Here is a 27,335-nt window from a genome sequence, read left to right as displayed (position 1 = left end):
TCCTTTGCTGTTGTTCTGGGATTGATTTGCACTTTTCACACCAAAGTATGTTCACCTCTAGGAGACAGAATGCATCTCCTTCCTGAGTGGTATGACGGCTGCGTGGTCCCATGGTGTTTATACTTGCGTACTATTGTTTGTGCAGATGAACGTGGTACCTTCAGGCATTTGGAAATTGCTCCCAAGGATGAACAAGACTTGTGGAAGTCTTGGCTGATTTCTTTTGATTTTCCCATGATGTCAAGCAAAGAGGCACTGAGTTTGAAGGTAGGCCTTGAAATACATCCACAGGTACACCTCCAATTGACTCAAATGATGTCAATTAGCCTATCAGAAGCTTCTAATGCCATGACATCATTTTCTGGAATTTTCCAAGCTGTTTAAAGGCACAGTTAACTTTAGTGTATGTAAACTTCTGACCCACTGGAATTGCCAAAGCTATAGTGTGTTAACAAGAAATGTGTGGAGTGGTTGAAAAATTAGTTTTAATGACTCCAACCTAAGTGTATGTAAACTTCCGACTTCAACTGTACATATGAAGTGTGTAAAACAGTATGTAAACATTTTTAAAGTGACAGTGTTCCAAATGACAGAGTTCCATGTCTATGTACATAGGTAGCAGCATCTAAGGGGCAGGGTTGAGTAAACGCGTGGTAGCCGGCTAGTGACAGTGATTAAAGTTCAGGGCAGCGTAGTGGGCGGAGGCCACAGAAGCTGTTTTTCAGTCTCTCGGTCCCAGCTTTGATGCACCTGTACTGACCTTGCCTTCTGGATGGTAATGGGGTGAACAGACCGGGGGTCGGGTGGCTGAGGTCCTTGATGATCTTTTGGCCTTAGGGATCAAGCTGAATTTCTTCAGTTTCCTGACGTTGAAGAGGCGCTGTCGCGTGGGTGGATCATTTCAGATTGTCAGTGATGTGTACGCCGAGGAACTTGAAGCTTTATACCTTCTCCACTGCAGCCCCATCGATGTGGATGGCGTGCTCCCTCCACTGTCTCCTGAAATCCACGATCAGCTCTTTCATTTTGTTAACATTGAGGGAGAGGTTATTACCTCTGTAAGCCCATCATGCGCATTCAACAGAGGTTATCAGCACTCAGTTCACTTTTCTTACACTGTCATGTAACATAGTCCCCCCATCTGACTCCACACTGAAATAACAATTCGCTAATTGCCAATGTTAGGCTGGGTCTGTACCTCTACAGCTACATTTAGACAGGCAGCCCAATTCCCATCAGATCATTGTCAGAGCTGATCTGATTGGTCAAAAGACAGAATTGGGCTTCCTGTCTAAATGCAGCCTATTTAGCCAATAATTAAAATGAACGTTTATTAGCTAGCTTGTAAAGTGTCTAATTAAGTGGCTTTTTCCTAGGCCTAGCTAGCTAACTAAAAACGGTAGCTTAGTACTCAAACTCTGGAAGAACCTTATCTATTATTATTATTTTTTTTACTTTTATCTCCACAATTGGTAGTTTTACAGTCATGTCCCATCGCTGTAACTCCACTACGGACTCGGGAGAGGTGAAGGTCGAGAGCCATGAGTCCTCCGAAACACGACCCTGCCAAGGCGCACTTCTTCTTGACACACTGCTCACTTAACCCGGAAGCCAGCCACACCAATGTATCGGAGGAACACCATTCAGCCTGCAGGCTGACTTTCTATCTTCAGAGGATTGAACATTTTTCAAAAAAAAGTTAACCTTTTGACCAAATACCCCAAAAGTTCCATATAGAAACCTAAAGAACCTTTTTTTTCTAAGTGTGTGGTTCTAGCCCAGTCAGTGGCAAGTGGAGGGAGAAAGGGAAACAAAAATCTAGCACAGTGACGCCGGTTATATGAACCAATTACTGTATTTTGCCCTGTTTGAAGCAGTCCAACTGTAGATTTGCACAACAGATTCTGACCAAAGTATCTAAGTTAGTCACATTGTAGACATATCAGATGAAATGTTAAAGAACAGAATATCACAATTTGTTTTCATTAAATGTCAAGCAGGGAGCTGAATAATCACAAGACATTACTTGAACATATGGCTATAGTCAGTTTAGGATCAAAGGATTCACTACTTACCCATTGGGCACACACTGATTGAATCAATGTTGTTTCCACGTCATTTCAATGAAATTACGTTGAACCAATGTGAATTAGAAGTCTGTGGCCAGTGGGTATCTTGTCCATTAATTTGGAGTTGTGGCGTAGCTTGTATTTTCTATTAATTTGGATATCCAATATCAATAGAACAATAATCATCAATAGAGAAATTGTTTTATTTTCAATACATTTCAAAGTAATAAACATTACATTAATATTCACAGTGACTCACGCAACTCAAGACAACAAAAACAAAACAACTAAAATATAACAGCAAATGCAAACCAGTAAAATTACACTTTACCGAAGTAACAAATGGAAACAGACAAACAAACAATGACATTTAAAAACAAAAAAAAACATTTGAAACTGCTTTAAACATAAGCTTTTGAACTCCCCGACTCTGACACAGGTGCTGCCCTGTAGATCTGTTGTTCACGGCTTGTTTTTGAGTAGTTGTATGATAATCCCCTGTAAGACAAGCAGGGTACAATAGATTGGACAACAATGATTTCTTTGACTAGTTCATGTAACAGATGGGAAATCGTTAGCTAACTAGTGTTGGCTAGCCCATCACCTGCCTGGAGACCTGAGATAGCGTTGTCCTCTCTTTGCCCAACCAAGACCGATAATGGTTAGCTTGTGCGTTAGCTTTGGGAGTAGGAAGTGTCTTTGGTTGCATCCCAAATGACTATATAGTGCACCACTTTTGACCAGAGCCCTATACTGCACTATACAGGGATTAATGTGCAATTTGGGACACAACTTTGTGGGCGCAATTACTCACCCTGTTGGTGGTGCTGATGGACCTCTCTTACAGGAACAGCAGAGCATGACCCCACCTAGAATGGCCAGACAGGCAGCTCCCCAGCCCACGTATAGACCTGTACCCAGCTCAAACCTACAAGGACAGAGAATGAATCAACTTTATGTGTGTGTGTACCCAAATCAGAATGATCCCTTCAATAAAAGGTTGTTATGAACAAGATGTTAATTGATTGGTTGAGCAATGTGACCTGACCGGAAAAAACTCCTGGCTCTAATTAGAATGCCAATTCCCAGGCAGTATCTTCAGCTTTTGGGATGTGTATTCACCTTACTCCTGCAAAAAATGGATCATGGAACTCCTGCACCACCCGTGCAGTGTACCATGACACAGCAGTCAAGGTGGAAAGACCTGTAGGAGAGGGAAATTGAAATGGTTGATAAACGGCAGAAGAAAGAGAGACGGTGGGGTGGGGGAGAGGGGCGAGAAAGCAAGAGAGAGAGAGATTGGTACTCAGGTGATGATGCTGGCAGTTGGGGACACACCTGATAAGATGAACAAGCTGCCGCCGGTCAGAGTGATTTTGCCCTTGACCTGTTCAGAAGTGCTGCCGATCTTTGTGCATTTCAGCCCCAGCACTGACACAATGATGGACGCTAGACCCAGGAGCAGAGCGATGATCATCAGGGCTCGACATGCCTGTATATAACCTGACGACAGGAAGAAACAGAGTTCCAGTCAACAGACATTGGATTGATAGAGGGCCTGAGCAGACTGGGCCTTGGAGTCAATACTAAAGGTAAGGGGAGGGAAATGTGCTCAACTCTATCCCCTTGCGTGTCTCACAACACACACACACACACACACACTAAAGAAGGCATAGCAGAAACAGACTTCAATCGCTGCTATCAAGCAAGTACTGGTGGCCTTTTTTCATTGTTAGACACCGCTAAATGCCTATATCAACTTCCTGTATGTCAACTACAGAACACACAAACAAATGGCGTTAAATCAGATGTAGGATGTGTCTAAGATACAGAACTGTACCAATACATGGATCATTCATGTTTGCTGAAAAGACACTACATTGAAAATATGAAGACAGATTGTGTTCCTCTTATTCTTAAAACATTTGGCAACATCAGGAATCTAACAAAGCGGACTAGTTAAGGTTGTTGTATGTTATTGACTGACCTTTACACAGCAAAATCGCATCGCATAACATTAACCATTTGTTTAAGAGGGAGTCGGCAAGTGACAGAGGAGTGGGAAACTTTTCCCATTAGAGTTCCCTTTGACAAGGGGTGTCAAACTCATTTGCCAATAATGTTTGGGACAGGTTTTGGAGATTATCTATTGGTCTAGTTTGGAAGTAGCAGTCAGTCCAGAACCTACCAGGCAAAGCGAGCATAGGCTCAAAGTCTTTGCAGTTCCTAATGCCGGCGCTGTTCTCGGCACATGAGTGAAATAGATTCTGGAACTGGCGTGTGGATACGATGACACTCCCAGACACTGAGGACATCTTCCAGTAGTCATTGGCTAGTGGGGAGCCTGTGAGCAGCCAGCTTGCTATGCACAACAGAAACCCAGTTAGTTCCACTGCCGTCGACATGATCACCCAGAGCCCACACACACAGGTGTAGGAAAAGGCTTCCAAAGTCTTGAGGTTGAAACCCTCAGACACACAGGATGATTGAAAATGGCCTCACGAGATATGTAAGTTGTCGTATGTTCCTGCTTGTTGTCCAATGTGCTGGGTGTCTGTTGTCTTGTTTCAAGCACAGGGATCTTAAGTCTATAAGGTGATGGTGACAAGGGTTTTGAGCTTAGCGGTAGTCTAAGGAGATAAACAATATGACAGATTGGTTAATCGAAAGCAATGACACTGTTTGACTTTCTCAACTATTAAATCAGGAGTTTCACAATAGATACCTGCCATTGGAGTTTGCCATTGGTATCTCCTTAGAATATGCTCACTATTATTTTCAGGTTAGACAAAACTCTTTTAATCTCTCTCTGTAACAATGAAAGTACTCCGACCTTTGGTGGTGAGGTAACTACGGTTCTGACTACAGTTCTTCATTCTTATGAACATGTGGTTATCTAGGAGTCTGTTGCAGTGTCATAGAGGCACACACACACACACACACTGAAAGGAAACCAAGGTCAGTGTGACTGTCAATGATTGACTGAGCGATGATACAATGATACATACTTGTGCGATGTACATCCCCTATTACCTTCATGGCCTGAAACTGAGACCATATAGCATGCATTCTTCAGTCCGGAGGTAGCCAGTTGAAAGTGTCAGTCACATTGGAAAGGAATTAAAAAAGACTACCGTACTAGTGTCCATTATGAGAACAGCTTCAAAAAGTCCTGCTGAGGCTGTCCTAATAAAGAAGGCATACTACAGGCATACTACAATTTATTTAACAGATACAGTATGTCAGCCTCAACTACACAATACTTTTGTAACGCAAATACTTCTTTAGATCTTTGCTCAGTTTCTTGATTAATTTGTGCTGTATGGACACTTATCAAAGCAGCACATTCATCTTACAAAGGTAAACCTACAGAGTCTAAGGATTTTAATCTAACTGCTAGGGTCACACTGTTGGCTGGAATTTATTAATCAGAAGGCGCCTTTGCAATGTTTATACAGTGCTTTTGTCTACAAACTAATATCCGTGCATACACACTCCTCATTTTGGAACTTGGAGGCATCTACCAGGGAAGGAAGTATGTCTATGTGGTATCCGAGGAAGATATTTGACAGTTTATACCCTGTTGTAAATTACAGGAGAAGGGGGGCTCTTTCTCCCCCTTTAGTATCAACCAAAGGAATGTCTTTGTTAACAGACAGCTTTTCCCGCCGAAACTCTAACACGTCCAAAACTGAATACTGGATCAATATTTCTAACATAAGAATGTGGGGACTGGTCAGTGGGGAGCTATAGAAAACTAATGTCATATTGTTTTTTATTTTGTGATGTCATTAAAACTGGTATAAAATAAATACTTTAACTTGGAAAGTATATCCCCTTTATCTGTCAAGTTTCCATCCAATGTTGTGCATATAATATGGAAAATGATTAAAGTATTTTTGTTAAGATATGAATGTGATTTTAGGAGGGATAAGATAATCTCCTATATACTGTTCATAGTAAGTAGCCACGCCCTGAATGAGGTCAGAGAGCATGTCAGACTGACGGAACCGTCCCCTTTTGACGAGAGTGCATAAAAGGATTGCCCACAGAAATGAACAGTAGACCAGGAAAGATGGGGAGTTGCAGCCCAAGTCTAAAGTGTTTTAAACGCTGAATCTCAGAGACCAGGAAACGTGAGGCGAGAGCTACATGTTTGAAATGGTTGGAACTTCAAACCTCAACATGAGGTGAAGAAATGAACTCACCTTCTTTTAGACCAGAGAGACGGCGAGCTGCAGCTCATGTCCATCGTGGTCCGAATCCTGAATTATTACTATTTACCGTTATTTTACCAGGTAAGTTGACTGAGAACACATTCTCATTTACAGTAACGATCTGGGGAATAGTTTCAGGGGAGAGGAGGGGGATAAATGAGCCAATTGTAAGCAACACGAGGGGTAAAACAAACTCCCCTCTCAGACAATCACTGGTACAGCTGATTAGCTGTCCTGAGTCAAATATCTCAAACACTTCAAATCATCCTACTACTCTTGTCAAATCACCATAGTACGCATGATTCCTTATTTCAAATGGGCAGCGGTTCGTGTGCAAACTATATGATAAATGTGAGAATAGTTCTGAAAAGTATCGATGATGAGTGTCTTTTTCTCTCTCTCTCCCTCTCCATGTTGTTGTGTAAAAAGCCACCATATTGTAAAAGTCCACTAGGGACCTTTGTCTCATGTATTAAGTGTGTATGTTATCCTGTTATTATATAGTTGGCTAGTAAATACATAATTAAACCAATTTGTGTAGTACTGAATCATGAGTAAGGCTAGGGTTTTTGCAGATGGATGAGATTACAACTGTTCAGAATGATGATATGACAAGAGGTAATGATTATTAAGATGACTGTTAATTGATGTGATGGGTAAAGACATTTAAAGTTTAATTCAAGATGATAACTCTTTAAACAACCTCTTCTGTGGTGCTTCAAATCCTAATGAGTTAATTGTTACATGACTAATTTAACCGGGTAACTATTAAACATAGTTGGTTGATTAAATAAATAACAGTCATTATATTAATGAAAGTAAAGTCACGACAGTGCCTTCAGGAAGTATTCATACACCTTATTCTAAAGTTGATAAAATAGTTTTCCCCCCTCATCAATATACAAATACCCCATAATGACAAAGCAAAAAAAGTTTTTTAGAAATGTTTGCTAATTTATATTATAAAAAGGTTAAATTACATTTACATAAGTATTCAGACCCTTTACTCAATACTTAATTGAAGCACCTTTGGCAGCGATTACAGCCTACAATTTCCTTGGTTATGACGCTTCAAGCTTGGCACAACTGTATTTGGGGAGTTTCTCCCATTCCTCTCTGCAGATCCTCTCAAGCTCTGTCAGGATGAATGGGGAGTGTGCTGATCAGCTATTTTCAGGTATTTCCAGTCATGTTCGATCGGGTTCAAGTCCGGACCACTCAAGGACATTCAAAAATTTGTCCCAGGCCACTCCCGCGTTGCCTTGGCTGTGTGCTTAGGGACGTTGTCCTGTTGCAAGATGAACCTTAGCCCCAGTCTGGAGTAAGGAGCGCTCTGGAGCAGGTTTGCATCAAGGACCTCTATGTACTTTGTTCTGTTCATCTTTGCCTCGATCCTGACTAGTCTCCCAGTCCCTGCCACTGAAAAACATCCCCACAGCATGATTCTGCCACCACCATGCTTCACCGTAGGGATGGTGCCAGGTTTCCTACAGATGTGACACTTGGCATTCAGGTCAAAGAGTTCAATCTTGGTTTCATCAGAACAGAGAATCTTTTGGCAAACTCCATGCGGGCTGCCATGTTCCTTTTACGTAGGAGTGGCTTCTGTCTGGCCACTCTACCATAAAGGCCTGATTGGTGGAGTGCTGCAGAGATAGCTTTGCTTCCGGTAGGTTCTCCCATCTCCATAGAGGAACTCTAGAGCTCTATTAGAGTGACTATCAGGTTCTTGGTCACCTCCCTGACCAAGGCCTTTCTCCCCCGATTGCTCAGTTTGGCTGGGCGGCCAGCTCTAGGAAGTGTCTTGGTGGTTCCAAACTTGTTCCATTTAAGAAGGATGGAGGCCACTGTGTTCTTGGGGACCTTCAATGCTGCATAAATGTTTTGGTACCCTCCCCAGATCTGTGCCTCGACACAATCCTGTCTCGGAGCTCTACGGACAATTCCTTCGACCTCATGGCTTGGTTTTTACTCTGACATGCACTGTCAACTGTTGGACCTTATATAGACAGGTGTGTGCCTTTCCAAATCATGTCCAATCAATTGAATTTACCACAGTTAGACTCCAATCAAGTTGTAGAAAAATCTCAAGGATGATCAGTAGGAAACAGGATGCAGCAGAGCTCAATTTCGAGTCTCATAGCAAAGGGTCTGAATACTGATGTAAATAAAATAAAACTGTTTTCGCTTTGTCATTATAGGGGTATTCTGTATAGATTGATGAGGATTTTTTCGAATATGGTTAAAACTATAGTTTGGATGGTCAGTCCTTGCATCCATGTCTCTCTTTGAATTTGAAAGTGGTTACATTTCTCCAACACCATTCCTCAGCTGTTTATCAAAGCTATTATGTTTTTGTTTAAACTACAAATTGCCCCTTTAATACTGCATGTGAGTATTGCACTGAGCCCTGCATGTGTCTCTCACCTGGTAGCCCCAGTACAGTCTTGTATCTCTGGCACTGCACAGAGCCCAGAGACGTGGCTGCGCAGGTCATCCACAGGCCCTCCAACTGCCAGTTGTTGGTTGTGACAGCCTGAGAGTGGCTGTGGACCCTCCAGGAATGGGAACTAGTGCAGCTGTTCTCCAGACACCAGCCCATCACCCCTAAAGACAGACCCAGGACCTGGAAGGCTAAAAGCATAGTGTTCCGTCCTGCTGCCTGATTTACTTGGAAGAGAGAAGGCAAAATAAAATGTTTTTGTTATGTAGTAGTTATTAACCTACAAACAATGTAGTGTTAGCTATATCCCAGTAGGCAAAACTGGTTGCACTGTCGTCAATATGATGTATTTTATGCGATCATGGTCAGGTTGTATGATGGTTGTACAAAGACGTTTTGTTAACGTGGTTTTAGCAACCAGGAAAATACTTTATCTGAACTACCGACATACAGTGCATATACCCTTTGACTTATTCCACATTTTGTTGTGTTGCAGCCTGAATTAAAAAGAGATTAAATATATTTTTTTCTCTCACCCTACACACAATACTCTATTCAGTCCAAAGAGTGCACTTTTTATCTCATCTTTTGCGTTATGATCTCAGTCTTTCACGTGCCTTTTTGCAAACTGCAGGCGTGCTGTCATGTGCCTTTTTCTCAGGAGTGGTGAAGTGCTGTAGAGACTGTTGTCCTTCTGGTAGGTTCTCCCATCTCAACCAAGGAACTCGGAAGAGTGGTCATTGGGTTCTTGGTCACCTCCCATACCAAGGTTCTTCTTGCCTGGTTGCTCAGCTCTAGGCAGAGTCTAGGTAGTTCCATATTTTTCCATTTCCCAATGATGGAGCCAACTGTGCTCTTGGAAACTTTCAACACTCTAGAAATTGTTTTATACCCTTCCCCAGATATACTGTATTGTATGTGTCATCACAATTCTATCTCGTAGATCTACAGACAGTTTCTTGGACTTCGTGGTCTGACAACTTGAACGGAAAATTACTTATATAATATATAAGATAATAGGGGATGATATTTCCACTCCTATTTGCCATGTCTTCAATATAAGCCTACTAGAAAGTGTGTGCCCTCAGGCCTGGAGGGAAGCAAAAGTAATGCCGATGCCTAAGAATAGTAAAGCCCCCTTCACTGGCTCAAATAGCCGACCAATCAGCCTGCTACCAACCCTTAATAAAGTTTTGGTGAAAATTGTGTTTGACCAGATACAATGCTATTTGTGACTGACTGGCCCGATTCGGTTTTATGTAGCACTTTTATGTAAACTGTCATGGTCAAAACATGTAGATACAACAGTAGCTAAGATAAGAAGTCTGTCCATAATAAAGCACAGCTCTACCTTCTTAACAGCACTATCAACAAGGCAGGTTTTACAGGCTCTAGTTTTGTAACACCTGGACTACTGTTCAGTCGTGTGGTCAGGTGCCACAAAGAGGGACTCAGGAAAATTGCAATTGTCTCAGATCAGGGAAGCACAGCTGGCCCTTGGATGTACACAGAGAGCAAACAATAAGATGTATGTCAATCTCTCCTGGCTCAAAGTGGAGGAGAGATTGACTTCATCACTACTTGTATTTGTGAGAGGTATTGACATGTTGAAAGCACAGAGCTGTCTGTTTAAATGACTAGCACATGGCTCAGACACCCATACATTCCCAGCAAGACATGCCACCAGAGGTCTCTTCACAATCAGTCCAGAACAGACTATGGGAGGCGCACAGTACTCCATAGAGCAGTGACTACATGGAACTCTGTTCCACATCAGGTAACTGATGCAAGCAGTAGAATCAGATTTAAAAAACAGATACAAATACACTTTATGGAACAGCGGGGATGGGGAAGCAACACAAAGGCAAAGGGGCCTGAGGGTAGTGTGTTGTGAAATCTGTTGTGAATGTATTGCAATGTTTTTAAAATGGTATAACTGCCTTAATTGTGCCTGGTCCCCAGGTAGAGTAGCTGCTGCCTTGGTAGCATCTAATGGGGATCCATAATAAATACAATACAAATTGTATAGTTCTTGCTCTGACATGCACTGTCAACTGTGGGACCTTATATAGACAGGTGTGTTTCTTTCTATATCATGTCCAAACAATTGAATTGGCCACAGGTGGACTCCAAGTTGTAGTGACATCTCAAGGATGATCAAAGCAAATTGGATGAACCTAAGCTCAATTTGGATTGTCATCATAGAAGGATGTGAATACTTATGTAAATTAGATATTTCTTTATTTCATGTTTTCACTTTGTCATTATGGGATATTGTGTGTAGATGGTTGAGAACAAACATCCATTTAATCCATTGTGAATTCAGGCTGTAACACAACAAAATGTGGAATAAGTCAAGGGGTATAAATACTTTCTGAAGGCACTGTATGTCCTTCCCATGACACCTTGATCTGGCCATGAAAAATATATATTTACCTGGTTGTAACAGACATCAGATGGTTGTAAACTGATTACGTCTTCTCAACCAGAAAACCAGTTTACAACATAAAAAGGATGTCATGGGGACATTTATTTCCGAGGTGGGTAGTGTGGTACACAGGAGGTTGGTGGCACCTTAATTGGGGAGGACGGGCTCATGGTAGTGGCTAGAGTTGTATAAGTGGAATGGTATCAAATAAAAACACATGGTGTCCATGTGTTTGATGCCATTCCATTCGCTCCGTTCTAGCCATTTTTATGAGCCTTTCTTCCCTGGTGCGTACCTAACAGTACTTCAGGGGAAATGTATTGTAAGTCACGAACTTATCCATCTGTTGTAAAGGGGTTGAATGGAAGGAACAATTAACATTTTCACTTTAGCAAATCATACCAAACAAACAACAGTTCAATACAAAATGTCCTTTGCCAATCGCATATTACGTTGATCAATTAAACACAATCCATCTAAATGTTTAGATTAATCTGATCCCAAGGAATTAAATTATTTGCTAAGACTGTTACACCATCCAGATGAGTATACTATATAAACCAACCTCTCAAACAAAGAAATGGAAAAGTAAACCAATTTACTTACTGTTTCTATGATGCTTGACTTGAACTTTCGGTCTTTGTTGCTGTCTGCTGTGTTGTTGAATGGTATTTTGTACCCTCTGTTGTTTGAGTGTAGTTTGTGTTTTTATCTACTTGTTCTATTCAGGTGTTTAACACCAGTTGTCTGTTTCCCTGGTGGGCTATGGAATAAGTAAGTTGAAAGAAGATACAGTATTTTGGGGAACAGAGGCTGAGGTCCTACTGAGGTGATATTTGGGTATCGGGTGGATCAATGACCCTTCAAAACAATCTCCCACTATGAGCTCAGATGTTCACTTCTGCATGTGGCCTATTACTCGCCCCCAGATCTGCACTGTGGGTTCAATGTTGTGCATCCCAAACGTCACCCTACTCCCTATATAGTGCACTACTTTTGACCAGAGCCCATACGCACAAACACACTGAAAAGCAACATCTAAAACTCACAGAGAAACTACTGCTCACTTTTTCAAACACACAATCACATTATACATCACGGTTAATTTCCATTTCCATCAAGTGAAGTGAAATTCACACCAAAAATAAATGCAACCTTTTTAATTCTTAACTTTTTACTGAATTTAAATGGAATTGAACCAAACCCTGTGATACACAATTAAGGACACAATGATAGAGTTACGGACAAAATGACTTAGGGTGCGTCGCAAATGGAACCCTATTCCCTACATACATATAGTGCACTACTTTTGACCAGAGCCCTTTGCACCCTAGTCTAAAGTAAGCACCCTGTTCCCTTTTATAGGGGACATCATGGAAGCAGATTTAAAGGAGAATCTCATTCTGAGAAAAAGACAGCAGTTATAATTTGCAAAATACTGTTTTGACTCTGACGGCAGCATAAACAACGGCCGTTCTCATTCTTTTTTTCCAAGTATCACAACGGGGAAGAGTCAAGAGAAAGAGGAAATGAGATAAGACTTCCTCTCTTCATCTACAACCCTTATCAGACACAGTCTCTGGCTTTTCCGCAATGACCGTTTGTGGACGTTTGTCATTTAATTTTTTCCATGTTCCATCAATATCTTAACCCGCCAGCACCAAAGCTAGAATGAAGCCCAGATGACAATTGATGCCCAAAATGCTTAAAAAGCTCAATTCAAATGAATAATATGACATCATGAAACAATGACATCTTGTTTAAAAACAAAAAGGGCACATGACTTCTGATAAAGGTGTGAGTGACATCCTTCCTGTATCCAGGTGACAACAGTGATTCAGGGGTACAAAGCCTGTATTTCATTCCTGCTACTGAAAAGATGTATAGTTTTATGGCTTAGTTAATGGTTTACTGGTGAAGGACTGAAGAGGGAGCAAAGTCCATCACCTTTCTCAGTTTGATAGACATGAGACTCTTTTAGTGAAATAGTAAATACAATCCTACATGGTAAATACTGTACATATGGAAAGAAATCACAGCAGAGCTATAGCCTGGAACTCAAGACAAATACACATTTTATTTGAATCAAATAAACTAAATGGTTCTCTTTAATCTACAACAAATATTCCTGTACACACACACACTGAGTCTACAAAACATGAACACCTGCTCTTTGCAGGGACCAGTGAATAATGAGTGCTCTTGAAAATAGACATATACACATGTATCATCGTATAAAAGCACGTGCAGATGTGATATCATTGGTTTTGACACTATAGCTCCCTCGCCATCCCCTGTACTGACAGTAGGAGGGGTTTCGTGACCGTGTGGTTTTCGTATCTTAGGGTTTAGGCCTCCACCTCAGCATTTGGGGAGATGATGACGACCTGTAGGCTCCTGGGTCCGTATTCACATATAATCTTACTGATTATGATGTAAAAAGGTTAAACTAATTCTAGATCAACGCTTTGTTGAGTTACACTAGGGCCTGTATTCACAATATGTCCTCATTGTGTCCTCTCTTCTCTCACAAACACATACAAGCATGATTATCACAAAAGCCCTGCATTATTTTGTAGTGTGTGTGTATAAGTTAGTGAGAGAGAGCACTGAATACAGATGGCATTTACATGTGTGAGTTTGAGAGACAAACATAGAGCTTGTGTGTGTGGGGTAAATGGAGAGTTGGGCTTTGGTTTGTGCGGCCAGCAAGGCTGTTGATACTATATTTTTACATTTTAGACATTTAGCAGACGCTCTTATCCAGAGCAACTTACAGTAGTGAATGCATACATTTCATTTGTTATTTTTTTAATATATATATATATTTTTGTATTTTGTACTGGCCCCCCGTGGGAATCGAACCCACAACCCTGGTGTTGCACACACTATGCTGGTGTTGCAAACACCATGCTCTACCAACTGAGCCACAGGGAAGACCTACTATTGACGATCTATTGTCATCTGTTAATTTATGTATAAATTAACAAGGCCAGTCCATTCATATGCATTCACCCAATCCAGAGCGCTCTACAGGGGGCCGCTGCCACCGTTTCCTCCCCCACCAGGACCCTTCGTCCTAAGGTCGTGCCACACCTTTACTAGAGGCTCGCGATTCTTCCATATCAGCTCATGGCCATACATGATGTACCAGCTACAAAAAAATAAATCAGAGAGAGAGAAAAAAATAGGTGAGGAACATATAGAGATAGGAAGAGAGGTAGAATGACAGAGCTTAAACGAGAATAAAATAACATATCTTAATTTGTCAATTTCTGGCTGTCGTAGTACCCAATCCAATACCACACATGTACACGATAGGTTGGGAGCAGCACATGGTAAGAGAAGAAGAGTGGTGCCCCTGGAGCAGTTTTGAGGGGGAGGGATGGGGGTAGAGGATTAAGTGACCCCCAAACAAAAATTGTCAAAGCCGGGGTATTGTGGAGAAGATGGTCAAAAGACAGCTAGCTTGACTAGATGTTGAGATGTTTTGTTGTTGCCCTGTGAAACAGTCATTTTAATGGGGATGAGTTTGTGAGAGAGTAATTGAATAAGTGAGTGAGAGCAGACAGACAGATGGACTTGAAGCTGACTTGCATGCCAAAAAGTTTTCCACCTAGCTGAACAGAGTGAGACTTACATGCCAAAAATAGCTCCACCTAGATGGGCCGCGTGGTCGAAGTACCGCCATCCTAAAACTAGGCCTGCTGTGTCCATAGCTACTATGGCTTTCAATGCCTGGACAGGAGAAGAGAAAAAGGATGGTGTGAATAAACAGGACAGCAAATAATTTCCTAGAGTGACACTTACATTTTAGTCATTTAGCAGACATGCTAATCCAGAGCGATTTACAGTGCATTCATCTTAAGATAGCTAGGAGGCACAAGCACATATCACAGTCATAGTAAGTATATTTTCCTCAATGAAGTAGCTATCAGCAAAGTCAGAGCTACTAAGGGGGAGAAAAAAAAAAGTCAAGTGCGAGTGTTAATTCACAAAAAGGCATTTTTATTTATTTATTTGGGATTATTTAAATTACTCTTTTGCCAAGAATCAATGATCCAAGTCCTTGAGAGCTCTCCTGGTGTGTGCATCCTTCAAACAGCATGCTTGATGGCAATTTTGTTGTTAGTCAATGTCAAAGCTTGCTTGCAAGAGCTGCCCTCTCCCGATTGGCTATCAGGCGGCAGCGTTGCTGAAATTTGCATAAACTTGGGAAATGTTCGAACTCTGGTCACTAGCTCTCTAGCTCTGGTGTCTCCTCCTTTATTTGAAAATGACTGGTTGCTGGTAGCTAGGTGGCTGATTATCACATAAGACACGGGTCACATAAGACACCCTACTAAAGGCATTTCACAAAAGCCACAATAAGACCAAATCCTAATTGTCAAAACACATACCAAATCAGACATACCAACACACATCGTAACAAAAATCTGAAATACCAACAATACTAAATCCCCAAGTAGCATAAAAATGGGTGCAAAATGCATACGTTGTGATGCCAGAATGGTAATTGTAAACATGCACATCGAAGGACAGTTTGTGACTACATTCTGATTCTGTACCCTTCTCCTGAACTGTACACATGTACACTCTAGTGATGAGGGGGAAAAAATAGATATATACTGAACAAAAATATAAACGCAATATGCAATAATTTCACCGAGTTACAGTTTATATAAGGAAATCAGTCAGTTGAAATAAATTCATTAGCCCCTAATCAATGGATTCACATGAATGGGCAGGGGCGCAGCCATCGGTGGGCTTAGGAGGGCATCACTTGGGAGCCAGGCCCACCCACTGGGGAGCCAGGCCCAGCCATTAAGAATGAGTTTTTCCCCACAAAAGGGCTTTAATAGAGACAGAAATACTCCTCAGTTTGATCAGCTGTTTGGGTGGCTGGTCTCAAAAGATCTCGCAGGTGAAGAAGCCAAATGTGGAGGTCCTGGGCTGGCATAGTCACACGTGGTCTGCGGTTGTGAGGCCGGTTGAACGTACTGTCAAATTCTCAAAATTTACGTTGGAGGCGGTTTATGGTAGAGAAATGAACATAAAATTATATTTATTTGTCCCGAGCAGAAGGTGCACCTGTGAAATGATCATGCTGTTTAATCAGCTTCTTGATCTGCTACACCTGTCAGGTGAATGGATTAACTTGGCAAAGGAGAAATGCTCACTAACAGGGATGTAAACAAATTTGCACAAAATGAGAGAAATAAGCTTTTTGTGCGTATGGAACATTTCTGGACCTTTTATTTCAGCTCATGAAACATGGGACCAACACTTTACATGTTGCATTTATATTTTCGTTAAGTATAGCTCAATATCGCAATTTCAATTTTTTAATTAATTAGTTTCCTGTACCAAAATTCCAGTATTTTTCCTTCATAGCTTGTTCTCCATCTTTTTAAATAGGGAACCAGCACTCCTATGATTTCAGCACTTTTATTTACATGACTGATCAAAACTTATTTTCTCATGGCTCTCTTGCCCTTCTGCAGCAGCAATATGTTTGGAACATCGAATCGACATAAAACCAGTATCGAATTGCAATATATGGCATACAGTTGAAGTCGGATGTTTACATACACTTAGGTTGGAGTAATTAAAACTCGTTTTTCAACCATTCCATACATTTCTTGTTAACAAACTATAGTTTTGGCAAGTCGGTTAGGACATCTACTTTGTGCATGACAAGTCATTTTTCCAACAATTATTTACAGACTTAGAATTCACTGTATCACAATTCCAGTGGGTCAGAAGTTTTCATACACTAAGTTGACTGTGCCTTTAAACAGCTTGGAAAATTCCAGAAAATGATGTCATGGCTTTAGAAGCTTCTGACAGGCTAATTGACATCATTTGAGTCAATTGGAGGTGTACCTGTGGATGTATTTCAAGGCCTACCTTCAAACTCAGTGCCTCTTTGCTTGACATCATGGGAAAATCAAAACAAATCAGCCAAGACCTCAGAAAAAGAATTGTAGACCTACACAAGTCTGGTTCATCCTTGGGAGCAATTTCCAAACGCCTGAAGGTACCACGTTCATCTGTACAAACAATAGAACGCAAGTATAAACACCACGGGACCACGCAGCTGTCATACCGCTCAGGAAGGAGACGCCTTCCTAGAGATGAACGTACTTTGGTGCGAAAAGTGCAAATCAATCCCAGAACAGCAAAGGACCTTGTGAATATGCTGGAGGAAACAGGTACAAAAGCATCTATATCCACAGTAAAACGAACCCTAATTGACATAACCTGAAAGGCTGCTCAGCAAGGAAGAAGCCACTGCTCCAAAACCGCCATAAAAAAAGCCAGACTACGTTTTGCAACTGCACATGGGTACAAAGATCGTACTTTTTGGAGAAATGTCCTCTGGTCTGATGAAACAAAAATAGAACTGTTTGGCCATAATGACCATTGTTATGTTTGAAGGATAAAAGGGGATGCTTGCAAGCCGAAGAACACCATCCCAACCGTGAAGCACAGGGGTGGCAGCATCGTGGGGGTGCTTTGCTGCAGGAGGGACTGGCGCACTTCACAAAATAGATGGCGTCATGAGGAGGAAAATGATGTGGATATATTGAAGCAACACCTCAAGACATCAGCCAGAAAGTTAAAGCTTGGTCGTAAATGGGTCTTCCAAATGGACAATGACCCCAAACATACTTTAAAAAGTTGTGGCAAAATGGCTTAAGGACAAGAAAGTTAAGGTACTGGAGTCGCCATCACAAAGCCCTGACCTCAATCCTATAGAAAATTTGTGAGAAGAACTGAAAAAGTGTGTGTGAGCAAGGCCTACAAACCTGACTCCGTTACACCAGCTCTGTCAGGAGGAAAGGCTACCCAAAACATTTGACCCACGTTAAACAATTCAAAGGCAATGCTACCAAATACTAATTGAGTTGAGCCAAAATTGTTGATAATGACACAAATATAAAATGTTCAAAGTCTGCTGCCTCAGTTTGTATGATGACAATTTGCATATACTCCATAATTTTATGAAGAGTGATCAGATGAATTGCAAAGTCCCTCTTTGCCATGCAAATGAACCCCCAAAAACATTTCCACTGCATTTCAGCCCTGCCACAAAAGGACCAGCTGACATCATGTCAGTGATTCTCTCGTTAACACAGGTGTGAGTGTTGACAAGGATAAGGCTGGAGATCACTCTGTCATGCTGATTGAGTTCGAATAACAGACTGGAAGCTTCAAAAGGAGGGTGGTGGTTGGAATCATTGTTCTTCCTCAGTCAATCATGGTTACCTGCATGGAAACACGTGCTGTCATCATTGCTTTGCACAAAAAGGGCTTCAGAGGCGAGGATATTGCTGCCAGTAAGATTGCACCTAAATCAACCATTTATCGGATCATCAAGAACTTCAAGGAGAGCGGTTTAATTGTTGTGAAGAAGGCTTCAGGGCGCCCAAGAAAGTCCAGAAAAGTTGATTCAGCTGCGGGATCGGGGCACCACCAGTACAGAGCTTGCTCAGGAATGGCAGCAGGCAGGTGTGAGTGCATCTGCACGCACAGTGAGGCGAAGACTTTCGGAGGATGGCCTGGTGTCAAGAAGGGCAGCAAAGAAGCCACTTCTCTCCAGGAAAAACATCAGGCACAGACTGATATTCTGCAAAAGGTACAGGGATTGGACTGCTGAGAACTGGGGTAAAGTCATTTTCTATGATGAATCCCCTTTCCGATTGTTTGGGGCATCCAGAAAAAAGCTTGTCCGGAGAAGAACAGTAAAGCATCCTGAGACCATTCATGTGTGGGGTTGCTTCTCAGCCAAAGGAGTGGGCTCACTCACAATGTTACCTAAGAACACAGCCATGAACAAAGAATGGCACCAACACATCCTCTGAGAGCAACTTCTCCCAACCATCCAGGAACAGTTTGGTGACAAACAATGCCTTTTCCAGCATAATGGAGCCTCTTGCCATAAGGCAAAAGTGATAACTAAGTGGCTCGGGGAACAAAACATCGACATTTTGGGTCCATGGCCAGGAAACTCCCCAGACCTTAATCCCATTGAATTTGTGCTCAATCCTCAAGAGGTGGGTGGACAAACAAAAACCCACACATTCTGACAAACTCCAAGCATTGATTATGCAAGAAAGGGCTGCCATCAGTCAGGATGTGGCCCAGAAGTTAATTGACAGCATGCCAGGGCGGATTGCAGAGGTCTTGAAAAAGAAGGGTCAACACTGCAAATAGTGACTCTTTGCATCAACTTCATGTAATTGTCAATACAATCCTTGACACTTATGAAATGCTTGTAATTATACTTCAGTATTTCATAGTAACATCTGACAAAAATATCTAAAGACACTGAAACAGCAAACTTTGTGAAAATTCATATTTGTGTCATTCTCAAAACTTTTGGCCACGACTATGTAAACTTCTGACCCACTGGGAATGTGATGAAAGAAATAAAAAGCTGAAATAAATAATTCTCTACTATTATTCTGACATTTCACATTCTTAAAATAAAGTGGTGATCCTAACTGACCTACGACTAGTATTAAATGTCAGGAATTGTGAAAAACTGAGTTAAAATGCATTTGGCTAAGGTGTATGTAAACTTCCGAATTCCACTGTAGATAGGAAAATAGTCGTAGTGTGAGCCGACCAAGCACAGGTTAACTACTTATGATTTTATTGCGATTCAATGTTCCAAACATATTGCTGCTGCAGAGGGGCAAGAGAGCCACGAGAAAATAAGTTATGTATATAAACTCAGCAAAAAAAGAAACGTCCCCTTTTCAGGACCCTGTCTTTCAAAGAATTCGTAAAAATCCAAATAACTTCACAGATCGTCATTGTAAAGGGTTTAAACACTGTTTCCCGTGCTTGTTCAATGAACCATAAACAATTACATTCACATAAACAATTACACTCACATTGCCTGCAGAGAAAGCATACATCGGGAGGAAGATGATTGCCAGCTTAGCCTCTGGCATTTTGGTACAGACGGCAGCCAAGACTGTCATGATGGCTCCTGACTGGAGAGGACAGGAAGTGATGTCAGAAACAGTAAGTAAAGGGGAATTCCGAAGGGAGTCTAAAATGTTAGTGCTTACCGCTCCAAGAGAGGGACCTAAGCGCCCGCTGGCTGTCTTACACACATAGCTGAACATCGTAGAGATAACACCTTGCAATGAGAAAATTATTATTTATCTGAAAATAAATCTGTACTTTCAGGATTAGTAATCTGTCTATTACATTCTGCCGTTTGTCTCTCACACACGTGCTGGTACCTGCAGACACGTAGACAGCCATGAACTGCTCCCTGCCTAGCATGGAGACGATGCTGGAGGAGAAGCTCCAGAGGACATACATGTTGGCCGCCATGTGGAAGAAGGAGTAGTGGCTGAAAGTGGACAGGAGCATGGGGAAACACAGGGTTTCTGTGGGTAGGGTACAGACAGGAGGAGGAGATCAGGGAAGTGTCCAATAGGAACGGGGAGGGATCTACAATAATATTTCCTATAAGAAATATTTTCATTGCAAAACGTTTCGCTAGGGTTTGCTACTGTGTGCACTATTTCCTATTGGACAAGTCTTTTCAGATTATAATCGGTCTATAGAGACTGTATATTTGTTACATTTTATTTATTTTTATGCCGTTTTTACTGTAAGAGCTTAGGTAAGATTTTTTTAATATACATGTCAAATAAACTGGATCTCTGTCAGTGTTAATAGTAATAAAGTGCCATGATTAGGGCCTCTAGTTTTGCCTGACCATGTGACCTGACCAGGGAAAACTATAGCCTATAACAAGGGCTCCAGATTTCCCTGGTCAGGTGAAGAAAAACTCAGGGCCCTAATCCTGACACTTATTACTATTAACACTTCCTGAGGCAAAGATCAAGTTATATGTGTATTTGTCATGATACGATAGGGCAGTTTCCCCTACTCACTGGAGGCAGGGTTGGATGTGAAGTATTTGATCATAGAGCGCTGGAGGGATGGCACTCTCCAACAGCAAAACACCACGGCATTAGCAGCTATGATCCCTGAGAGAGAGGATAGGAGTAGAAAAAGACAATGAATGAGCGATGAGAGATTAGTCGATAATGAAAGATGGGGGGAGGTGCTGACGGGTGGAAAAAGATGGCAGGATGTTCCCTTGAGCAAGGAACCTAAACTGCACATTGGGTGCTGTACTGCGGCTGCCCTCTGCCCCAGCCTTTCCAACATACCGTAATTTCCGGACTATTGAGCGCACCTGAATATAAGCCGCACCCACTAAATTTTTTACAAATTATTATTTTGAACATAAATAAGACGCACGTCTATAAGCCGCAGGTGCCTACCGGTACATTGAAACAAATGAACCGTGTCTTTGCCATGATGAGGGTGACAAAATGACTACCGTAATCAGAATGATGGGAAGTTTGAGAGCACTCGATTTAATCTAAACAGTAAACAAAAAAGTTGTTTGACCTTAACCCGTTCGGCAATTTCATTGGTCTAATGAAAGCTTCATGCCGCCAAAAAACTGAGCACGTCACGGAATGTGTTTTTAAAAAATAAAATATATTTGAAAGCGGGGAAAAATCCATATATTAGCCGCGTCATTGTTTAAGCCGCGAGGATCAAAGCGTGGGAAAAAAGTTGCGGCTTATAGTCCGGAAATTACGGTAATGTGTGATTTGAAGTGTTTGGGTACATTTCTGTCTCGTACAGACAAAAAGTATATATTATTATTTTTTTATTTCACCTTTATTTAACCAGGTAGGCAAGTTGAGAACAAGTTCTCATTTACAATTGCGACCTGGCCAAGATAAATTATCTTAAGATAGAGAGGGTAGTAGTGAAAGTGAGAATCATCATCTCCAAATATCTGTATCAACTAGTTTCTATCGAGAGGACATGAAAAAACATTATGGGCTTCAGTACAGACTAACCTGTAACAGTACGTTGTCCCTCACTCAAGCTGTTCCACCACTGGTTGATCTGTAACAGAAACAGAACCGGTCTAAAAAAACAGCCACAAATGTAGTGAAACCTGGGTTGTGTTCATTAGGCACTGAACAAAATAAAACTGACTGAAACAAGGAGAGACAACCTGGTCCAATAAGGAACGTACATTTTAGTTTTCTGTTGCAAAATGTTTTAAAACATTTTCTGTTGTGTGTAGTAATGAACACAACCCAGCATAGGGAATCAACTCCCTAAGACATCAGTGTGATGACAGTTCAGCAAGAAAAGAGAGGGGGAGCATTGCGATATTTGGCCTAGCAAACCTGGGGGGGGCATTGAGATATTTGGCCTAGTATGAGTGGCAAAGTCCACAACTTGGGCCAAATCAACCCTTTTCCTTATGAAACTTGAAAGATCCCAGCCCCGCAAAATCATAATTCGTCCAATAATCACCGGAAGAATTGCTCCTCGCAACCCTCATATCCCATTCAGTTTCAAATGGGGGAGAGACTATAACCCCTAACCCCTGTTCCAGGGACCCTCTGCTGCTCCCAGCCTGTTGTACTGTATGTGTATGTTGTGGGGAGAGGCCGGGTACTGCGACAGCAAAATAAAAAATGTCCAGTATAATGTATCAATCAAGATGATTACAAAATAATGGGGCATGGTATAAAAAATATGAAAAAAGGATCAACCCAGTATCATGCATGTTTTGACCCATCCTTCATCTCACCCGTTTGCGAAGATCCCCCTGTTTCTGCGGCCGTAGTTTCTCCAGCCAGTTGGCCCGTTCCTCGTCAAAGTAGCTCTGGACCCGGGACTTTAGTGACTCATACTGCCAGATGGCCGCTGTGCCAAATGAACAGGCTGTAAACTATCATAGTGTTAGTCCCCCTTATTCCGTCAGTGCTGTGCTGAATTTGCCAATAGACGTATTGAGGTCTCTGTGACTGCAACAGTAATAGCTGTTCAGTGTGTAACAGGTAATGCAGTTATATTGTACTGTGTTGTAGTATAGCTTATCGAGTAGTGTTTGTTTAGTTAAAGAAAGACCTAAAAACCTACCCCTATTGTGAACACCAGGGGCTTGACCAGTCTGCCAAAGCTCCTGGGGTGTGCGTATGCCACTGAGGGCTCCACGGGGGGAGATGCACCCCTCTTGTGGATGAGCCTTTCACTGGGCTCTGTGTGTGAGGGCCCTGTCTCCTCTATGACCCCCTTCTTGGTCTTTGTCTCCTTCGCTGCTTTCCTGAAGCTACATCTCTGTTGAGTGTTGAGGGTGAATCTAGGAAAAAGCATAAACAGGGAAGAGTAAGAGCTAGATGATTGGTCAATTAGTTAGCTATAACATCTGAGTAAAAGGAGAAATGGTTTCAATCCTCCTTCTAAAGAAAAGAGAAGTGATTTTGAAAGTAGAGGGAGGAACTTACTGACTAAGTTACTCTGGATAAGAGCATCTGCTTAATCAGTGTTTTTTCGTCCTGGGGAGTGGAGTTATTGTTATTGCCCTAGCGCTACCTAATTCCACTAATAAAAGGTTTGATAATGAGTGATAAGTGGAATCCGGGGTGTATTAACTAGGAACCAAAGGGAGGCAAACATAAGCAAAGGGATCGGGGAGGGACGGACCTAACTGAATTTTGTCCGATAGTAACTAGTTCTTTGCAAAACCTTTTCTGTTGCAAAACCTTCTGCAGTGTTAAACGTTTTGCTACTGTTGCTGCTAATGAACACACCCCAGGTGTGTAGTGCTAGGGCAAAAACAAAAATGTGCAACCCTTTTGGTCCCCAGGACTAGTGGTGTAGAGTAATTAAGTAGTACTTTAAAGTATTTTTACTTAAGTCATTTTTTACTTACAACATTCCTAAAGAAAATAATGTACTTTTTACTCCATACATTTCCCCTTATACCCAAAAGTACTTGTTACATGTTGAATGCTTAGAAGGACAGGAAAATTGTCAATTTCACGCACTTATCAAGAGAACATGTGGTCATCCCAGCCTCTTATCTGGCAGACTCACTAAACACAAATGCATCGTTTGCAAATGATGTCCGAGTGTACCCCTGGCTATCCGTAAATTTTTAAAACAATAAAATGGTGCCGTTTGCTTTGCTTAATAAGGAATTTGAAATGATTTATACTTAAGAATATTTTAGCAATTACATTTACTTTTGATACTTAAGTATACAGTGCATTTGGAAAGAATTTAGACACTTTTTAAAATTTCCCTCAATCTACACACAATAGCCCATAATGACAGAGCAAAAATTAAAATAAATTAATTAAATATAACATTTACATAAGTATTCAGACCCTTTACTCAGTACTTTGTTGAAGCAACTTTGGCAGCAATTACAGCCTCAAGTCTTCTTGGGTATGACGCTACAAGCTTGGCACACCTGTATTTGGGGAGTTTCTCCCATTCTTCTCTGCAGATCTTCTCAAGCTGTCAGGTTGGATGGGGAGCGTCGCTGCACAGCTATTGTCAGGTCTCTCCAGAGATGTTCGATTGGGTTCAAGTCTGGGCTCTGGCTGGGCCACTCAAGGACATTGAGACTTGTCCCGAAGCCACTCCTATATTCTATTGGCTGTGTGCTTAGGGTCGTTGTACTGTTGGAAGGTGAACCTCTGCCCCAGTCTGAGGTCCTGAGACCTTTGGAGCAGGTTTTCATCAAGGATCTCTCTGTACTTTGCTCAGTTCATCTTTCCCTCGATCCTGACTAGTTTCCCAGTCCCTGCCGCTGAAAAACATCCCATGCTGCCACCACCATGCTTCACCGTAGGGATGGTGCCAGGTTTCCTCCAGAAGTGACACTGAGTTCAAGCCAAAGAGTTCAATCTTGGCCAAAGAGTTCAATCTTGGTATCATCGGACCAGAGAATCTCGTTTCTCATGGTCTGAGAGTCCGCTAGGTGCCTTTTGGCAAACTCCAAGCGGGCTGTTATGTGCTTTTACTGAGGAGTGGCTTCCGTCTGGCCACTCTACCATAAAGGCCTGATTGGTGGAGTGCTGCAGAGATGGTTGTCCTTCTGGAAGGTTCTCCCATCTCCACAGAGAAATTCTGGAGCTCTGTCAGAGTGATCACCGGGTTCTTGGTCACCTACCTGACCAAGGCCCTTCTCCCCCGATTGCCCAGTTTGGCCGGATGGCCAGCTCTAGGAAGAGTCTTGGTAGCCAGTCAGGGCTATGGAACCCTGCCCTGTGCACTGGACGTGCTACCATGTCCCTGACCTGCTGTTTTGGACTCTCTCTCTACCGCACCTGCTGTATCTAACGCTGAATGATCGGCTATGAAAAGTCAACTGACATTTACTCCTGAGGTGCTGACCTGTTGCACCCTCTACAACCACTGTGATTATTATTATCATCATCATCTGACCCTGCTGATCATCTTGGCCATGTTTTGTTATAATCTCCACCCAGCACAGCTAGAAGAGGACTGGCCACCCCTCAGAGCCTGGTTCCGCTCTAAGTTTCTTCCTAGGTTCTGGCCTTTCTAGGGAGTTTTTCCTAGCCATCGTGCTTCTACATCTGCATTGCTTGCTGTTTGGGGTTTCAGGCTGGGTTTCTGTACAGAACTGTGTGACATCGGCTGATGTAAAACATTTGATTGATTGGTGGTTCCAAACTTCTCCCATTTAAGAATGATGGAGGCCTTTGTGGTCTTTGTGTTCTTGGGGACCTTCAATGCGAAAATAAATGTTTGGTACCCTTGCCCAGATCTGTGCAAACACAATCCTGTCTCAGAGCTCTATAGACAATTCCTTCAACCTCATGGCTTGGTTTTTGCACTGACATGCACTGTCAATTGTGGGACCTTATATAGACAGGTCTGTACCTTTCCAAATCACGTCCAATCAATTGAATTTACCATAAGTGGACTATAATCAAGTTGTAGAAACAGCTCAAAGATAATCAATGGAAACAGGATGCACCTGAGCTCAATTTCGAGTCCCATAGCAAAAGTTCTGAATATTTATGTAAATAAAAGGTATTTCTGTTTTATATTTTTTCATACATTTGCAAACATTTCTAAAAACCTGCTTGATGATTTGTTTTATTTAATCCATTTTAGAATAAGGCTGTAATTTAACAACATTTCAGGAAAAAATATCGGGGCGTCTGAATAATTCCAGAATGCACTGTATTTATAACCAAATACTTTTACTCAAGTAGTATTTTACTGGGTAACTCACTTTTACTTGAGTAACTTTCTATTAAGGCAAGTTATCTAAGGCATCTTTACTTTTACTCAAGTGTGACAATTGGGTACTTTTTCAAGCATTGCACAGGACCAGGATTAAGAAACACTGTGCTAACTGTAAATTCATTATTTCATATTTACACGGCAGAATTTGTAAAACAACAAAGGACTTTTGGGAGCTCCCAAAAGATAGCTAGTTACATGGCACAGAAGAAGTCCAACTAATCAAACAATAATTCAATGGAAATACTGAAGTAACAAGCAGCCACCGATATTACTTCAACTGTGGTTGCAAGGACTAGCGGACTGCGGCACCACTAGCAACATATCTCAACGTGATCGGCTGTTCATCATCATGATAACCTACAGTAGTTGGCTCTCCGCTAGCTGAGTTTTAGATATCATTTCTAGACTGACAATACATACATCAGTGGTCAAGATCTCAGCCATGGGCAAAATGCATTCCGTACACCATACCTGTTTCCTCTTGTTGCTGTACTAATGATGTCAGGTCTAGTCCATCTTAAAACGCAACCCCTCCACGCCATGTTCGTGAGCGGGTAACCCGAATGACCCCTCCTACATTCGCTACCGGGTCAACAGTCGAAAACAGCCAAACATAACTGGGTCATATGGCTAGAAGGTATCCCGTTTTTATCAAATTTACGTCAAAAGTTGAATATTTTTGCATTTTAGCTAACGTGCTACGTTAATTATCCAAACCTGCTACGAAAAGTTACATTTGACGAAAAGCTGGATCCCTTGTAACCATGACCACAGAACGGGTGGGTATAATTTGTGGAACTTTCCAACAGGAATCAGTTCCAAAAACGTCGTAAATAACAAGGTTCCCAACAAACAACGCATACAAAGTTGTATAGCGGCCGAATAAGATACCGGGTATGGAGTGGGCTATTTCATAAAGTTTTTCACTCACCACGTTTATTCCGAAAAATGTCTGTCTATGGACAAACATTAAGAATAAGCTACGTGGTGAGTTGGTGCCTATTCGTCAGCTAGTTAGCAAGGTTAATTGATCG

General features: G+C 41.8%; 2 protein-coding genes across 3 annotated transcripts; both read right to left on the bottom strand.

The window, feature by feature from the left end:
- Positions 1-2,251: 2,251 nt before the first annotated feature.
- On the bottom strand, positions 2,252-13,119 carry LOC115162852 (claudin-15-like). 2 transcript variants are annotated; one of them, XM_029714290.1, is made up of 6 exons: positions 11,764-13,119; positions 8,714-8,956; positions 3,408-3,572; positions 3,192-3,273; positions 2,884-2,997; positions 2,252-2,567 (listed from the first exon to the last, which is right to left on the bottom strand). In XM_029714290.1, exons 2-6 carry the CDS (start codon positions 8,928-8,930, stop codon positions 2,471-2,473), a joined length of 675 nt encoding a protein of 224 aa, XP_029570150.1. In that variant the 5' UTR covers positions 8,931-8,956; positions 11,764-13,119; the 3' UTR covers positions 2,252-2,470. The 2 variants fall into 2 exon arrangements, with proteins under 2 accessions (XP_029570150.1, XP_029570149.1); XM_029714289.1 differs by lacking the exons at positions 8,714-8,956; positions 11,764-13,119 and adding an exon at positions 4,258-4,560.
- Positions 13,120-13,215: 96 nt separating this feature from the next.
- parlb (presenilin associated, rhomboid-like b) lies at positions 13,216-27,113 on the bottom strand. Its single transcript, XM_029714288.1, has 10 exons — positions 26,773-27,113; positions 23,155-23,374; positions 22,823-22,963; positions 22,074-22,122; positions 21,084-21,179; positions 20,421-20,570; positions 20,244-20,314; positions 20,064-20,165; positions 14,798-14,895; positions 13,216-14,311 (listed from the first exon to the last, which is right to left on the bottom strand). The coding sequence occupies exons 1-10, from the start codon at positions 26,841-26,843 to the stop codon at positions 14,188-14,190; spliced, it is 1,122 nt and encodes a 373-aa protein (XP_029570148.1). The 5' UTR covers positions 26,844-27,113; the 3' UTR covers positions 13,216-14,187.
- Between the last annotated feature and the right edge of the window lie 222 nt (positions 27,114-27,335).

The sequence above is a fragment of the Salmo trutta genome, chromosome 26 (assembly GCF_901001165.1).
Source record: "Salmo trutta chromosome 26, fSalTru1.1, whole genome shotgun sequence".
In the NCBI taxonomy this organism is placed as follows: Eukaryota; Metazoa; Chordata; class Actinopteri; order Salmoniformes; family Salmonidae; genus Salmo; species Salmo trutta.
The sequence above is the reverse complement of the archived record's forward strand: the minus strand, read 5'-3'. Positions and strand labels throughout refer to the sequence as shown.